We start from the raw sequence: 18,498 nt of genomic DNA on the forward strand, positions 1-18,498 counted from the left end.
CTTAGCTCTGGTGGAAAAGAGTACGATAATAAAGCGATCTAGCTTTTGTGGAAGAATAAGCTAAGCAATGGAAACAAAAGTAAGTTTTGGTGGAAAAGAATTTGCAAGCAAAGCTATGAAAATAAAGTCATTTTAGTTCTGGTGGTAATTATGTAAAGTAACTTAAACTATAACAAGTGTAAATTAAAAATTTATTACACCCCCGACAAGTGAAGGTTACAGCTAAAAAAAGAGCTGATAACTTTCAAACGGCTGAACCGATTTTCTTGGATTATAGCTAAGAACACTGTCCATCAAGCCGCCTTTCAAACAAAAAAAAAAACTAAATTAAAATCGGTTTATTAGTTTAGGAGCTACGATGCCACAGACAGATACACAGATACACACGTCAAACTTATAATACCCCTCTTTTTGGGTCGGGGATTAAAAAGGAAGGAATTTTATCTCTGATGGAAAAGAGTAAGCTAAGCTATGCGAAAAAAGCTATCTTATAGCTCTGGTGAAAACGAATAAACTTAGTAATAGGGTTCCAATGGCAATCTTAATTATCTTATTAATGTTATTATAGCCTCAATAGCTCAACGGTTATAGGAGCGGACTGAAATTCGAAAGGCCGGCGGTTCAAACCCCACCCGTTGCACTATTGTCGTACCCACTCCTAGCACAATCTTTACGCTTAGTTGGATGGGAAAGAGGAATGTTAGTCATGATTAAAAATGACTAATATTATTTTTTATAAAAAAAAAAATCTTAGGGTACGGAACCCTTTAGTACGTCTCCTCTCGTAGGTAGGTAGGTACTTTGTTGTCACCCTCTTGCAATAAGTGCTCATAATTGTTGCATTATTTCTATTGACATGGGAAATTAATATCGAGATGTTATTTGCGTGTATTTAAGTGTTAAGTACAATTAAGTGTTAAATTAAAAGTTTAAATATGAGTTTTTGTGTCTTCGTAATATTTCTAGCGATGAGCAGTGTGTTAGCTGAAAGTAAGTTGTTATATCTAAGAATTTATTATTTCAGTTCCTGGTAATTCCCACAATCTATATTAAATCCATTAATATTATAAATGCAAAAGTGTGTCTGTCTGTCTGTTTGTCTGCTACCTTTTCACGGCCCAACAGTTTACCCGATTCTGACGAAATTTGGTATAGGGTTAGCTTATATCCCGGGGACGGACATAGGCTACTTTTTGTCCCGGAAAATCAAATGGTTCCCACGGGATCTTTAAAAACCTAAATCCACGCAGACGAAGTCGCGGGCATCCTCTAGTAATATAAAAGGAAAAGCTTAGACATTCACTAAGAAAGAATTTTTGAAAATTCAACCCCTAAGCGGGTTAAATATTGGTTTGAAAGTGTAGTTCATGGACGAAGTCGTGGGCATAAACTAGTTGTTTAATATGTTAAACTAGCTGACCCGCCCGGTTTATTAAGTGACTAAGTGCGAGTTAGATTGGTCCACCGAGGGTTCCGTTCCTTGGAAGGATGCTTTCATCACATCATTATGATCCATCCGTCGCCGGCTCACTACTAAGCACAACATCTACAAAACTGGCCAAGTGTATATTGACAGACTTCACCCACCTTGAGAATAAAAAGAGGTAACCCTAAGACATGCTGCAGGTTTGTTCACGATGTTTTCCTTCATTATAAAGCGCAATCGTCATTTTTAGGGTTTCGTACCCGAAGGATGCCAACGGGATCCTATTAGTATGCCTCCGGTGTTCGTCCGTCTGTCTGTACGTCTGTCTGTCAGCGCAGCCTGAACCATAATAGGTAGAGAGTACAAAATTTCAGAGAATGCGTATTTCTATTGCCGCTATAACAGCCTGTAGACTCGCACTTGGCCGGGTTTTAGGGTCCGTACCTCAAAAGGAAATAAGGAACCTAAAACCAAATTACAGGATCATTTCGTTGTCTGACTGTCTGTCCGTCTGTCTGACAAGAAAACCTATAGGTCACTTCCCGTTGACCTAGAATCGTGAATTTGGCAGAGGTAGGGTCTTATAGCACAAGTAAAGGAAAAGATCCGAAAACCATGAATTTGTGTTTACTTAACTTAACCAAAAAAAAATTAAAATGTGCTCATGAATAAGTAATTAGTAATTTCAATTTTCAAAGACATTCTGAAACAGATTTTTATTTATTTTATGCATAATGCTTTTTCATTTATCATGCAAAATGTCGGAACAAAAACCCGAGTACGGAACCCTCGGTGCGCGAGCCTGACTCGCACTCGGCCGGTTTTTATTTTTATTGCATTAGGTATTGGTTCAGTATCAGTGGACAGAAATGCGCCACGTCGCAGCCGGCGCGGTTTCAACGAGACTCGTAGGCCACATTGGGCTGGCGACGACGATCGCTTTCACGATTCCGATTTCCTGAATGCCATCAGATACTCCGCCGGTATGTATCTCTATATTTTTTTCACCTTGGTCACAGTTACGGAACTTGTAATGACCGTCACTGGCAGGCGTCAAACCTAGCGTCAAATGTTCCTACATTTGACGCTAGGTTACCTATGATAGCCTAATATTTGACATATTCGATTCAGAATCATACCGAGACGCTTGACGCCTGCCAGTGACGTCGGAGCCGCGACATTTTGTTACAAGTTCCCTAACTGCTGTGAACTCTTGGTTATAAGTAGGTACGTTGTTTGTAGGACCTCTAGACCAATAAATTACCAACAATAAAACAATAGAACAGCCAAGTAGTAAATACCTACCATTGTTACAAATTTCTAGTATGTAGAACCCCAAAAAAGAATACTGTCAGCAGGCTGTATCTCATGAGAGTTGTCGCAAGGTTATTATATTTATTTATATAGTATATATATATATAGTTATTATATATACCTACTAATTATTATTATATTTCCGCTGTAACAACAAATAATACAAATTTCAAAATAGCGATCATGTAAATTGGTAAATAAATAAGTATACCTATACGTATTGTTCTTTATCATCTTGTATGATGGTACGGAACCCTTCGAGTGCGAGTCCGACTCGCACTTGACCGGTTATTCTATTTTCTTGTACAGGACATGAAAATGGGCGGTTCACAGTAACATCAGAAACACCAACTCAATCCACACTAGTACCGCCAATTACAAGTAAGTACAATCTAAATAAAAATAAAAAACCGGCTAAGTGCGAGTCAGACTTGCGCACCGAGGGTTCCGTACTCGGGCATTTTTGCTGACATTTTTAGACAAGTAAAACCCTTTAATATGATACCCCACTTAGTATAGTTATCTTACTTTGAAAATTAATTGAAACACATTTTAATTTTTTTTTCTGTGACGTAACCACAAATTCGTCAAAGCGTCACTTCATGATGACCACGACCGCTCTGCCAAGAGTGTAACGACAAAGAAGAAGAACCACAAATTCACGGTATTCGAATTTTTCCCTTTATTTGTGCTATAAGACCTAAGTCTTACTTGCCAAATTTCATGATTCTAGGCCAACGGGAAGTAGGTACCTACCCTATAGGTTTTCTTAACAGACACGACAGACGGACAGACGGACAGACAGACAGACAGAGAGACAGACAGACAACAAAGTGATCCTATAAGGGTTCCGTTTTTCCTTTTGAGGTACGCAACCCTAAAAAATTAAATAATCATCTACGATGGAACGGAACACTTTGTGTGCGAGTCCGACTCACAGTTGACCGGTTATTTTTGATCGTTTTAAATGACTTATTTTCTTTTACAGAAAATGAAAATGGGTGGTCCACAGAAACATCAGAAACACCACCTCAATCCACACCAGTACCGCCAGTAACAAGTAAGTACAATGTACAATCTAAAAAAACCGACTTCAGTAACATCAAGTTACAACCAAAAAAAAACATTTAATCAATCCCGCTTTAGTCAAAGTATTTATATTTTATACATAGAGAGAGAGAGAGCCTGTCAGGGCCAGACCTTCGTTATTAACCCCCGACCCAAAAAGAGGGGTGTTATAAGTTTGACGTGTGTATCTGTGTGTCTGTGTATCTGTCTGTGGCACCGTAGCGCCTAAACTAATGAACCGATTTTAATTTAGTTTTTTTTGTTTGAAAGGTGGCTTGATCGAGAGTGTTCTTAGCTATAATCCAAGAAAATCGGTTCAGCCGTTTGAAAGTTATTAATTAGCTCTTTTCTAGTTACTGTAACCTTCACTTGTCGGGAGTGTTATAAATTAATTTACACTTGTTTTATAAAAGCTGAAAGTTTCTCTGCGTACTGTCCCCAACATGGGCACGGAACGATCCGCGACTATGAAGTTTGGATCATGGTGGCTTTGGAGATAACAGGTAACAAAGGAGTAAAAAATCTTACGTCAAAGTATAAAGTGTAATTTTTTTATATTTTCTTCGGAATACAAATACGTCATCCATTGCCAGACATTAGTGTCGTGGCAACCCCCTGCCTACAAGAGAACTAGTAGACCTCACAACACACTGTGAGGACAACGACATAGATCTAATTATCTCTGTCGATAGCAACGCACATCACAACCTGTGGGGATGCACAGCCAACAACAAAAGAGGTGAGAATCTCATAGATTTTCTACTAACAACCAACCTAACAATCACTAACAAAGGCACTGAACCGACCTTCGTGTCGAGTAGGTACCAAACCATAATCGATCTAACCTTAGCGTCAACCAGAGCTGCAGACCAAGTAAAGAACTGGCATGTCAGCGACGAGCCTTCGCTCTCCGACCACAGGCGGATATGCTATGAGCTAGATCTGATGATAACCCAACACGCACCAAGGAGAAACCCAAGGAAAACCAACAGGATAATGTACAAAACCTTGCTAACGCAACGGATAGGTACAAAAAAACCTAAAGACATCGATGACATCAACAACATCGAAGAAAACGTTAACAAACTAACGGAGTACATTAAGACAAGTTATGAACAAGCTTGCCCCCTGAAGAAAATCAACACAAACCGACCGTCAAAAAACAGCTGGTGGGGCCCTGATCTGGAAAGAATGAGGAGAAACCTCAGACATCTTTTCAACAGAGCAAAAAACACCAGACAAGAACAAGATTGGGACAACTACAAGGAAGCCCAATACAAGTACAACAAACGCGTCCGAGAAAAGGAACAAACCTCGTGGCAAAAGTTTTGTACAAGCATAGAGTCGAACGACACTGCAGCTCGCATACGTAAGATTCTAGCAGACGACAACACTCGCACACTCGGTTCGCTGAAGAAAGCTGACGGAACGTACACCAAGGATGACAAAGAGATAAGCGAAACGCTTATTGAAACGCATTTCCCTGGCTGTAGAATTGTAGATTCAACAGACTGGGTACACAACCTAGGAAACCATCCCACAGACGAGGATTGGGATCTTGCCAACAACACAGTCACGCAAGATAGAATCAGCTGGGCTATTGACACCTTTCACCCTTTTAAATCAGGGGGGACCGACAACATTTTCCCTGCACTTCTACAATGGGGAAAACCTCAACTTACACCATGGCTGGAAATAATATACAAGGCCTGTTTAGCATATAAATATATCCCAACAGCCTGGAGAGAAGTAAAGGTGGTCTTTCTACCAAAACCTGGAAAGAGTGACTATACTTTGCCAAAGTCCTTCAGGCCTATCAGCCTTACATCATTTCTATTGAAAACTCTCGAAAGACTGGTTGATCGGTCTCTCAGGGATGGAACCTTAAGACATATACCCCTACACTCACATCAACATGCTTACAGCACTGGCAAATCAACGGAAACCGCTCTGCATTCCGTTGTTGGCAAAATTGAGCACAACCTAGAAAACAAACTATCAACACTGGGTGTCTTCATTGATATCGAAGGAGCTTTCGACAAGACAACCTTTGATAGCATTGACAGAGCCTTGGGACGATACAAGGCGCCAGGAACTATACGCAGCTGGATAAGAGCATTATTAGAACTAAGAATCATACAACTAGACATCAATGGAGTCACAAAAGGCATAGTAGCGAGAGGCTGCCCTCAAGGAGGTGTCCTATCACCAATCTTGTGGAACCTTGTAGTTGACGACTTGATAAACAAACTAAATACAAGTGGTTTTTACACCATTGGTTAAGCTGATGATCTCACCATCTTAATCAGTGGCAAACTAGAGAATACACTATATGAAGTCATGCAACGGGCATTGCGCTTAATCGAAAGATGGTGCAATGAAAATGAACTTACTGTAAATCCAAAGAAAACAGAGATGATTCTGTTCACAAACAAAAGGAAAATAGAGCTAACCAAACCACCAACTTTGTTCAACACAAGCCTTAGACTATCCACTGAGGTAAAGTACCTTGGTGTGACTCTTGACAGCAAGCTCAGCTGGAAAAGGCATACAGAAGATAAAATTAATAAATCGCTTACGATACTAAACCAATGCAAACGCATGCTGGGGAAAAAATGGGGGCTCAAACCAAAGATAATGAAATGGTTATACCTAACGGTAGTAAGAAGCTCATTAACATATGCTGCCTTGATATGGTGGCCGAGAACTCTTCTTACGACCGCCCAGCATGAATTACAGAAATTCCAACGACAAGCATGCCTCGCCATTACAGGCTGCATGAGTACCACACCTACAACAGCACTTGAAATTATACTGGGGATCCCGCCCCTGTATTTACAAGTCAGAGAAGAAGCAACGCTCGCAGCCTTGAGACTGAAAACCTCAGGTCTATGGAAAGAACAGAACACAAGGCACACTAAAATTCTAGTGCAAAGCATAACAAAAGAACCACGCCTGGAGTGGAAATGCGACAGAACCAGGAAAAAATACATACTGGACAAACCATATAGAATAAATCCAGAGATAAACATAGATCCGAAGCCAACACAAGATGCAATAGAAGTGTACACCGACGGATCCAAAACAAAAACTGGCACAGGAGCAGGGGCCTACTGCCAAGAACTAAACATGAGAATAAGTCACGCACTCGGTAAGGACAACTCTGTCTTCCAAGCAGAGTGTGTAGGCATTACAACTGCAGCCATAGCAATGGCAAACCGACAGGTAACAAATTTTAAGATAAACATTAACTCGGATAGCCAAGCTGTTCTTAAAGCCTTGGCTAGATTTTCGACAACCTCTGAACTCATACAAGACTGCCACAAGGCTCTGGAAACACTCGCCATGTCGAATGACATCACCCTACAGTGGGTCAAAGGACATGATGGGGACCAGGGAAACGAGGCAGCGGACGCATTAGCACGCAAGGCTACGACGCTGAAGGTGACAGGGCCAGAGCCTATGGTACCCATACCCTTCAGTGAGTATAAAACTTGGTTACACGAACTAACACTTAAAGAGCATTCTCATCTATGGGCAAACGCAACTGACTGCAGGCAAGCCAAAGAGGCTTTCCCTAACATAGATATACGACAAACTAACAAACTACTCCGCCTGGACAAAGGTAAACTTAGGAAGGTGGTGGGACTCATAACAGGGCATAGCCCACTAAACAAACACCTTTTCGTTATAGGTGTTACCGACAGTCCTCTGTGCAGGGCCTGCATGGAGGTCGATGAAACACCGACGCACGTGCTCCTGGAGTGTGCAAGCGTGGCAGAACATCGAGAACGCCATCTGGGATCCCCAACCTCACTTCATGAAGCCCTCGGCAACCTGGGCGGTCTACTTGGCTTCTGGAGCGAGCTTGGATGGCTGGAGTGAAGACTTCGGCGGGGAGGGGCAACGCACGCACAACAGACGGAAACGTTTAAGTGCGGAAACCAGCCCAGAGAGAAGAAGAAGAAGAAGAACCCCCTGCCAGTTACCCTTGAACTTTAATATATTTTTAAAGTATTGGATAGAATCAGGCGTTACTTCGCGGAAGTTCATGTTTAGCAAGAAACAGTTAAAAATTATTTTGCTATAATCCGCCAGCAGAAAAAATCTGTATGGTCAAACATGCAGTTACAAGCTAAGCACCGCTTACCTCCCCAACCAAGCAATAAAGCCAAGTCCCCAAGCAAGCACTGCCACCACCACTCACATGCACCACCACACAAGACTTTTCCACTACTCTCGACGCACGTTTCGCCGTATTTTTAAAGGTTTTAAGCCAAGCCCCTATTCTTTATCTACAGATGACTGGATTTACATCGGAATCGGCATAGGCCTAGCGGTTTTACTCGTCGTCAGCCAATCTATTTGTTTCTGTCTGTACATTCGAAAACGTAAGTATTTATGGTCGTACGAATTAGGACTACTTAGGTAGACCGTACTCTAAGGCTATTAAAAACAGCACCTAAATAATATTATGAGTATGTTCACATTACAAGCAAGATTTTGGTCTAGCCAAGCGTCGTCTCTTTTGCACTTCAAGGGGATAAACTCCATTTCACAGTTTAGGACGAGTTCTTAACTTATAGCGCTAAACTAACCGTGCCAAATATTTTGTAAATACCCGACGTGGTATCCGCTCAAAGTAGGTAACTAAGTAAGTATCTATTTAGTTTCGTAAGTACCTGACGTGTTATCTATTCGGGATATTTCGGAAGCGCTCGCTAAATACCCGACGTCGTGAGTCATGACTCGTGATGACACGTCAGGTATTTAATTAGTGTGTGAAATTTTTCGTAAAATAGATTTCTGAACTTTACCTAATTAATTATACAGAGGCCTCTCCGTCACTTACTCCATACAATCGTAGCTCTATTCTCATTTGAATATTAAGCGATCAAAGTCCACGAAATTTTGCAGACATTTTTTAGAAAATCTGTGCCTGTATTGTTTTAGATTTTTCTAAAAATATGTAGTTTTAAAATTACAGGGGCTCTAAGATTTTTATTTTTCTTTGAAAAAAGGCCCAACTTTGTGCTCGTTTTTCTAGACAACGAAGTAATTTAATCCATTTTGGAAATGTTTTATTTTATTTTCTAGTGAAATCTTCGCAACTGCCTCGGAATATCCCGTTAATCACGCCAGATGAAAATTGTGAAGGTATTTATGCATATTTTAACTTTTTAAGTTCGAACTTACTTAAGAAGAAAGTTTTGGTCAAACTGGGGCAATTTCCGCACGAAATACAAAAAGTGATATGCATAAGCCGATAATAATTGATCTTAGTAGTCGCATTCTTAACAAGTTGCACTTGTCCTGAAATGAAATGGTAAATTATAGGTAGGTACATTTGTACGTATGAGGTCACCAAATTTTAGGTCACAAAAGTAACTATATAATGTTTTTTAGATCGCTACCAACGAGCGCCGAGCAAGTCATGTGTAAACACACTAAGGCCATCAGAAAAAAATCATTCCTCTTCACTGTACGAGTATGAATGCGTCAAACATATAGATAAAGGAAGTAAGGCATATTTCGAAATTTTATTAAAGGGTTTTAAAGAACGGACAGTATTGGCACGAGCTTTCGATTTAATAATAATACGGTCGAACGAAATTATCTGACTCTTTACCTAAAAAAGAGACATGTCTGGAGGACAACCTTATAGACTCGTCCGACAAAATGGCAGTAATGTCACTAACGTCAGCGGAAAATTCCCCGATTGGCTAGTAATGGTACACTTATATGCGAAAAGACAAAAACAAAATTATTACTAAAACCCCGTGGTTTATTTAAAAAGCGCATAAATTCCTGGGTACCGACAAAAATCATTTGTTTCAATTTAAACATGATCGACATCTTCTATAAAAAAATATACTTTTTCTTAAATACGAGTATCTACTGATTTATAATTTTCTTCTCCTATTTTAGTATGACCAAAAATAATAATAAAAAATAGTAAAATTTTAACAGCTGTAAAATTCATATAGGTCTATAAGTTTTCACCTAAGAAATAAGTAGAAAATTATACTTTTTTTTAAAGTCAACGTTTGTTTTGTCAGAAGAGCTAGCTGAAAATGTGGAGCAAGTAAGCTTCCGATTTAGAAACAAAGGCACATCGATCCGAATAAATAAGTTAAAAAAATGTATATTTAGCTACATACTGTTTATTTATAATGTTTTTTTAGAAAAACCGGAGCCTCCTCCTACTTCCACGCTACCAAAGAGAAACCGACCCCCTTTACCACTTCCTAATAACATACAAGGTAAGTGAAGGTGCACAAAACGCATTCTGAATGTATTAAAGCAATAGCAATAATACCAAAAATTAGAAAAAACCCTGTAATTCCTATTGTGATGTAACCTAGATATTCTTGAAAAATTCCAAATACCTAAGAAATAAAGGCGGTAAGGGAGTGCACTTCCATCTTAAACTCCAACAGCTAACCTCATCAGTCCGAGGTGCCCCGTGCTGATTGACTAACGGGGATCTGTGGCAGACAAATGGTGGTATAACCATTTCCAACTAGCTAGACTTGATCAAATTACACGGACTAGGATACCAGGCTGCACGGGCTAAGATACCAGGATACAAGGCAGGCAATCAAGTCTAATACTGCAATGCCCAAATCTCTGCCTAGCAAATCCATACTAATATTATAAATGCGAAAGTGTGTCTGTCTGTCTGTCTGTCTGCTACCTTTTCACGGCCCAACCGTCTAACCAATTCTGACGGGTACAGGGTTAGCTTATACCCCGGAGATGGACATAGGCTACTTTTTATTCCGGAAAATCAAACGGTTCCCACGGGATACCCAAAAACCCATCCGCTTAACCGATTTGTATGTAATTTGGTACCGAGGTAGCTTGCGTCCCTGTAATTGACATAGGCAATTTTTTATCCCGGAAAATAAAACAGTTCCCACGGGATCTTTAAAAACCTAAATCCACGCGGACGAAGTCGCGAGCATCCTCTAGTGAACTATATACGACAGGGCTATGTTTTTTAGTTTCCCTGGGTGATAAAATCCGAAATGAGGAGACCTACAGCAGGACCAAAGTCGCAATTCAATTACATTGAACACATCCACAGATGATGATGATAAAGCAATAAACTATTTTTATTTTTTAGAACCAAAGTCGTCAACTTTGACACCGCATTCAACTCAGGAATTGCTACAACAGCGAGGAAGACAAGGTTCATAGTTTAATATTTTTATAATAAAATCAAAGAAATTTAAGAATAACACATAGTTGGAATACTTAGTTGCCTTTTAAATAAAAGAATGGATAAATCAGTTGTACATAATTTCTGATCTTTCTTTTTTATTTGCCATAGCATAAAGTCCAAATGTTGTACATTACATACATTTTCATAAAAGTTCAGGTTATTATACACGTGATGATGACAAAGTTGCAGCGAAACAATCGGGACTGTATTCAGCTGCCATTAAGATAATCTAATAATAATGTGTTATATATACTTAGCTACATAATTTAAAAAAAATTGTCTTTTGGAAAGAGTAACTGGTATGTTTCTAGCCAGCTCTTCTCAGTAGAATTATGCTTTCCAAACCGGTGATAGAGCATGCAGAGGGAATATGAGATAAAGATATTTTTTAATTTACAACTAATTAAACTTCATTTTAGTATCAACTGTACCAAGTAAGCCACCTATAAACTTCAATGCGCATGCACCGATGCCATCGCGAAGCCCGCAACCAAGACGGCTTCCTACTCCAGTACGTACACCGGGTGAGTAATACAGTGAAGTTTTGGTTTGTGTCGTATTTTTTGTTTTTTTTTTAAAAAAAAAAAGAATATTAGCCATGTTAAATGACTAATATTCCCCTTTCCTCTCCAACTAAGCGTCAGGCTTGTGCTTGGAGTAGGTACGACAATAGTGCAACGGGCGGGGTTTGAACCGTCGACCTTTCGGTTTTCAGTCCACTCCTTTACCGGTTGAGCTATTGAGGCTCTCATACAAACCCATGAGTTTATGTTCCGCAATGGAATAAACCAATTAGAATATTGAGGCATCCGGGTGCATAGTAAGCTAACTTCGTCCACGTGGACTACATAAATTTTACCCCCTTGTGATTGAATTTGGATAGGGGCGGATTTTCGTAAAAAAAAATCTTCACTAAAACCTACTATCTAATAAGAACCTCTTCTAAATTTCAAGTTAAAATTATCCCTCACAAATTTAAATGTTCTATTTTACCACCCTTAACGGCAGATTTTCCAAAATAATTGTTACAACATTTTCCAAAGTAGCTTCAATTACCTGCTTATAGTTTTAAGTTCGAAGCTTCTTCATTGATACCATTCATTCAGATTGGTATTTACTAGACTTGCAACGAATATTCGGTTACTATTCGGTATTCGGCCTATTCGGCTGCTTTTATTATATTCGGCCGAAATCCGAATACCGAATATCTACATATTATTCGGCCGAATACCGAATACTTAAATAATATATTTTGTCATAGAGAAATAATTGGTAAAATGAAAAATTAAAATCGATTTATTACGTATATATTCATATTTTCATTTCTGTTATAATCGTTTAAGTAGTCATTGGTGCATAACACAGGTACATAATCATCTTCTGATATTGGAAAAATGGAGGATTCTATGTATTTGAATTATTGTGGTAATCAAAATTTAGAAGGGTAAGGTTCTCATTTCTTTTATTTGGTACATAAAACAGGTACATAATTTAATCCAATTTAATAAAAAAATTCAGCCGAATACTTTTGCCTAATATTCGGCTATTCGGCCAGAGGCCTCGCCGAATATTCGGTATTCGGTATACTGCCGAATATACTATTCGTTGCAAGTCTAGTATTTACAGATCTGAAAGTTGAATACCTGGCGTGCCGTCCCGAAGCATCGGGTATTTACCGAGTGCCTGAATAGATAACGCGTTTGTTATTTACGAATAATACCTACTTGACGCGGGTCTAAAAGATATTAAGTTTTTTGCCTAGAATGCTCAGTAGTTAGAAAGAAAGAAAGAAAGAAAATTCATTTATTCATCTTGTTAGTAGGTTAGTAGTTTTTAATAATTACTTAATAATAATCGAAAAACTTCCTGCACCCACATGGCACAAGATGAAAAGGCCCCGGCTCAGCATTAATGCTGCAGGTTTTAAAATAAAACCTGAGCGCTGGTATTCTGCCGGGACCAAGAGGAGTGACGCGCAGGAATTCAATAGAGTTAAAATAAAATAAATAGTTAAATATAGTTAGTTCACGATTTCACACTCTCATGCCTCGGAGGACACTTAAGAGGGCTCTCTCCGTCACTCGTTTCATACAATCGTAGTTCCAATTTCATTTGAATACTAAGCAACCAATGTCCATGAAATTTTGCAGATATATTCTAGAAACTAATATCTATGTCTGTGGTTTTCCAGATTTCTGTTAAAATATTTGGTTTCAAAGTTACGCGGTCTTAAAAAATTTCATACAAATCTTTGAGCCCCTGTAATTTTAAAACTTCATATTTTTAGAAAAATCTAAAACACCACAGACACAGATATTAATTTCTAGAATATGTCTGCAAAATTTCATGGACTTTGGTTGCTTAATATTCAAATGAAATTGGAACTACGATTGTATGAAGCGAGCAGAAGCGAGTGACGGAGAGAGCCCTGTTAAAGCCGTTGGACCTGTTCCTGATTTCTTTTCAGTGTGTCGGATTGAACTATAAGAGGAGTTAGAGAGTGCATCTATTATGCACACACTATGCACTATAATTTATTCCTTATGTAGCTGACTAGTTTTCTGCGAGATTAATACACCTTGACAAAAAAAAAAACGAAAAAACAGATTTAATTGTCTAGGGATTTTTGTTACACCTGTTCAATCAATATTTTCCAGTTTTGAAGCCACGAGATACAACAAGGGACGAAAGATCTTATAAGATTTATGAATCGTTACCGGACCTGAGGGAATTCAGACGTAAGTGAAAAGCTGTAGCAACTGCAATGGAAGCATCTATCTATTGAACGATAAAATATTAATTAATTTCGATTATTTTCATTTACAGATCAGGCAAAACCCTCAGCCGTACATCCGCCAATAGTTTTTACTCCATCGTCAACAATAACGACTCCTAACCTGAACAGAATGAGAATGTTACCTGGTCATCGTTCAAACTTAAGTAATTAGAAACAGTTAATTTTAACAATTTTTTAGGGAATTAAACATTCTGAACTTATATCTTATTTTTTCCAGGCAGAGATACTCCGTCACCTGTGATGCCTCCTAAACCTCGTATGCCGTTACCGCAAGAGTATAACCGAAATGGTAGGAATAATATCACACTAATATTATAAAGGCGAAAGTTTGTGTGTGTGTGTGTGTGTGTGTGTGTGTGTGTGTGTGTGTGTGTGTGTGTGTGTGTGTGTTTGTTACTCCTTCACGCAAAAACTTCTGGACGGATTTGGCTGAAATTCGGAATGGAGATAGAAAATATCCTGGATTAGCACATAAGCTACTTTTTATCCCGGAAAACCAAAGAGTTCCCATGGGATTTCGAAAAACCTAAATCCACGCGGACGAAGTCGCGGGCGTCAGCTAGTGTACATAATAATATAAGCACAACACCTAAGGTAAACATATGTATGACTAAAACATAGCAATCATGACCAATGAAATGCCAATAAATGATGAAAGTACAAAAGGAGAATCTTTTTCATCGCAATTTAAAAAAGTCGGGTAAAAAAGAAGTATCATGCTACACAGATTCTCAGATAACCATGTTACCAGGCTTACCAGCTAAATATATTAAAAAATTAAAATGAAAAATGAGTTCCATGTATATTCGTAAATCCATGAATCCATGAAAGCAGACGATTCCTCGCTGTCTGTTTCGTATTCTTCATTGCTGAAGGTCATAAAACTTTTTCAAGTAAACACATAATGATGGAAATTTATTAGTATTATGCAGTGGACTTCCTGGTCCTTCATTATAACTTCGACTTGACTAAGGGTCTATTCACACTCACAAGGGATTGAAGAGAAAGTGCATACACTGAACGCCTAAATGCACGTAATTTTAAAGTAGGTACCTACAGCCTATTGCTCATTTTCTAGGTTATCCAACAAAATTAAAAGAGAACATGATAACGACCAACGGAAGCTCTTTCTCTATTTATGAATCATTACCGGACCTCAGGGAATTTAAACGTAAGTATGCTATGAAGCTGGTAATTTTTTTAATTTTTTGCGCAACGGATCAGCCTGGCTGTCCAACGCGGAAATGTAGCCGGTATTCTTGGCACCATTCCACGCGGGCATGATTTGTATAGTAATTAGATAAGGCTAGCTTTAAGTTTTATTGTAATATTTTCAATAAAAAAAAAAAAAAAAAAAAAAAAAAAAAATGAAGCTGGTTATTTCTACACAACACAATGCAGTTACCGTTACTTTTGGTAGCATGCCCCTTATATTATCTATTATTATCCTATTTACAGACCACCAAAAACCTCCACTAGCACCACCTCCAGTTTTCACACCAGTACATCACTCATCTTCTAACCTGAACATAGCAAAGAGAGTCCCTGGTAAGTGATCAATTTATATGCAAGCCATTTAATTCGAAAAAGGTCAAAGAAATGGTATCAGCATTTCGCCACTTTATTTTAGCAACTCGCTCATCTATATCTATACTAATATTATAAAGAGGAAACCTTTGTATTTTTGTATTTTTGTATGTTTGTATTGAATAGGCTCAAAAACTACTGGACCGATTTCAAAATTTCTTTTACCATTACTTAGAGGGATTCTTCCGAATCCGTATAGTCTATATTTTATCCCGGAAAATAGATAGGATTTTTCGTGGTAGTGAAAATTGTAAAGTAAGGCGTCGAAAAAACTGACGTACGTTAACGATTCTCGCGAACGCTGCCTAAATGGTTAGAGATGTATGGTTGACTTCTATAGAAAAGTTGTAGAACTCAATAATGCCTACAAAACCACCCGTGCGAAGCCGGGGCGGGACGCTAGTGAATAAATAATTCGGGTTTCGAAAGAATCCAAAGCAACTTGAATTAAACTCTTAACGGTATGCAAATAAGCCACTACATATATTGCATAATGATCCTTCCTTACACATTAGTGCAGCAAAACTCTGATACTTTATACACTTGACTCTTTTTTTTTTTTTTTATTCACTATAGGCAAGCGCTTGACCACAATCACACCTGATGGAAAGTGATGATGTGGTCTAAGATGGGACGCGTTTACCTAGAAGGTGCCTATTCACTCTTGTTTTTCGTGTTTGCGACTTACTATTATACAATACAGTAGTCCAATGGACCTCTTCGTTCTAACTTCTAAAAAATGCATTTTGTTTTTCAAGTGTAGAAATTTGTGCGAATCCTCTTGTACAATGTGCACTAAACTAAATTAGCCGATTTTATCTCTTACAATTTAATTTAGTTTAGAGACTCTAAATTGGCAGATGCAAAGTTAGCACCAATAAAGATTAAAATAATTAAACTTATACTTAAGTGCTCGTTTTAATTTAACACTTATTAATTGTTAATTGAAAAATACGATTTTTTTGTAACTAATTTATTATATTGTTGTTGACAGGACCTGATTCAATTTCTAATGAGTTAATGGAAAAGTTAAAGCGAAGAGCGAACCGTAAGTAGAAGTTTGTACATATGGATTTTGTAAGATTTGTTTGGTGGATATTTTCGAGAGAAGTGGCGTACGCGTTAAGTGCCATTGTACGTACACTGGAGACGAATAGGGTCTGTAGTAATAAAATTATGTGATGTTTTGTATAGCGGTAGTTTATGGAACTAGAATCAATTTCCTAATCTTGTCTGATTTGATATGTTTTTATACATTTTGCAGTAACGTCGCAAAGTACAAGCCAGATAACCAGATCGCCAACTTTTCCTAGGAAGCCGCCTGTTATGCCCCCACCCAAAGTGACTCCAATAGCAAAATGTAATATTTTTAATTTAATATATTTGCAATTTTGTGTAAAAGAATAATGTTATACCTAACCTACAGTGCCTGGCATGTATCGCACATTTAGAACGCCTTACGCCGCTTCGTATAGCTTTGTCTCTGTTGCTCATACCTATGTGACGTTCGGTCGGTCTCAACGACAAAGACAACGCTCTACGAAACCGTTATCTCGTTCGAAACTCAAGCTGGGTTCAGATTGTTGTGTCGTGATGTGTTGGGGCGCTATGTGTCGTGACGCGTAGTGTTCATACTGGTGTGTCGTGGTGTGTTGCAATATGGCACAATTTTACATCACACTAATATTATAAAGGCGAAAGTTTGTATGTGTGTGTGTGTGTGTGTGTGTGTGTGTGTGTGTGTATGTTTGTTACTCCTTCACGCAAAAACCACTGGACGGATTTGGCTGAAATTTGGAATGGAGATAGATAATATCCTAGATTAGCACATAGGCTACTTTTTATCCCGGAAAATTAAAGAGTTCCCACGGGATTTTGAAAAACCTAAATCCACGCGGGCGAAGTCGCGGGCATCGGCTAGTCATTAATAATTTGAGAGTTGTGCGGTGTATACGTGTAAAATGTTTTTCTTGGAATCATCTGATACTGACAGTGATTTTGACGACGATATACAATTTCTTATCATGGCAACTCTTCTTAAAAAAAACACATTGATGTGAATCTAGTCATAATAAATCTTTGAGACTGATTGCATTCTGTCACGCCGCGACACACCCCGACACAGTAATATGAACCTAGCTTTAGCCTTCTTGCCTCGATAGCTCAACGATTGAAGAGCGGACTGAATTCGGAAAGGTCGGCGCTTTAAACCCCACCCGTTGCACTATTGTCGTACCCACTCCTGGCACAAGCTTCACGCTTAATTGGAGGGGAAAGGAGAGTATAAGGAGAGAATATTTATTTTATTTAAGAAAAACGATGTACAATATTTCATATTTCAATATTTACAAGAATAATCAAATGCTTTTATATCATTTATATAAGTCGGCAAGGAAAAATACTTTATTTAATAATTGTTCATTCATAGATGTGGACGAGTCATCCGACGACGAGGAATGGACGATAGAAGAAATCAAGCAAATCAATATGTATAACGTTTAAGTGGGCATTGAAAAATAAATAAATACCTACTTAATAAAAGACAACGATAATTGACAAAATAATCTTATTTTATTTATTTATTTGCTCAAATAAATAAATAATACAAGATTTGTCTGTGTGTCTGCTCGTTACCTATGTTTCGCCTTTCATTTTCCGGGATAAAAAGTAGCTTATGTCCTTTCCCGGAATGTATCCCAAGTCTGTACCAAATTTCATTAAAATCGGTTTAGCGGTTGGGCCGTGAAAACGAAGCAGACAGACAGACAGACAGACAGACACCCTTTCGCATTTGTAATATTAGTATGGATTATGTATTAGTATTTAGAAATATGTAAATTCGGAATTCTATGGTTTAGGATATAGACTCCAGCATATAAACCCACGTGGTTTAAACTGGAACCAACAACTGTAACTTGCTAATATTTTCTTAACCATTTTGATTCATCAACCAATCAACGAACCTTTATGTTTTCGAATAAAATACCGAATGTTTTTTGAAAAGATAGGATCTATAATAGTACAAAATCGTAGGTTCGTTAATTGGCTGGCTACTCGTGGTCTGAGTTGTCACTGTCA

General features: G+C 38.3%; 1 protein-coding gene across 3 annotated transcripts; it reads left to right on the top strand.

Annotated features, from left to right (window-relative positions):
- The first annotated feature begins 838 nt into the window (after positions 1–838).
- On the top strand, positions 839–18,017 carry LOC123870659 (proline-rich extensin-like protein EPR1). Of its 3 annotated transcripts, none has more exons than XM_045914007.1 (18): positions 839–990; positions 2,269–2,409; positions 3,050–3,121; positions 3,729–3,800; positions 8,110–8,199; positions 8,906–8,965; positions 9,215–9,328; positions 9,994–10,071; positions 10,938–11,003; positions 11,456–11,560; positions 13,694–13,774; positions 13,863–13,976; positions 14,051–14,122; positions 14,912–15,004; positions 15,292–15,381; positions 16,415–16,468; positions 16,685–16,780; positions 17,849–18,017. In XM_045914007.1, exons 1-18 carry the CDS (start codon positions 936–938, stop codon positions 17,920–17,922), a joined length of 1,527 nt encoding a protein of 508 aa, XP_045769963.1. In that variant the 5' UTR covers positions 839–935; the 3' UTR covers positions 17,923–18,017. The 3 variants fall into 3 exon arrangements, with proteins under 3 accessions (XP_045769963.1, XP_045769964.1, XP_045769965.1); XM_045914008.1 differs by having other exon boundaries at positions 2,281–2,409; XM_045914009.1 differs by lacking the exons at positions 2,269–2,409; positions 3,050–3,121.
- Positions 18,018–18,498: the final 481 nt, after the last annotated feature.

The sequence above is a fragment of the Maniola jurtina genome, chromosome 13, assembly GCF_905333055.1.
Source record: "Maniola jurtina chromosome 13, ilManJurt1.1, whole genome shotgun sequence".
NCBI classification, from domain to species: domain Eukaryota; kingdom Metazoa; phylum Arthropoda; class Insecta; order Lepidoptera; family Nymphalidae; genus Maniola; species Maniola jurtina.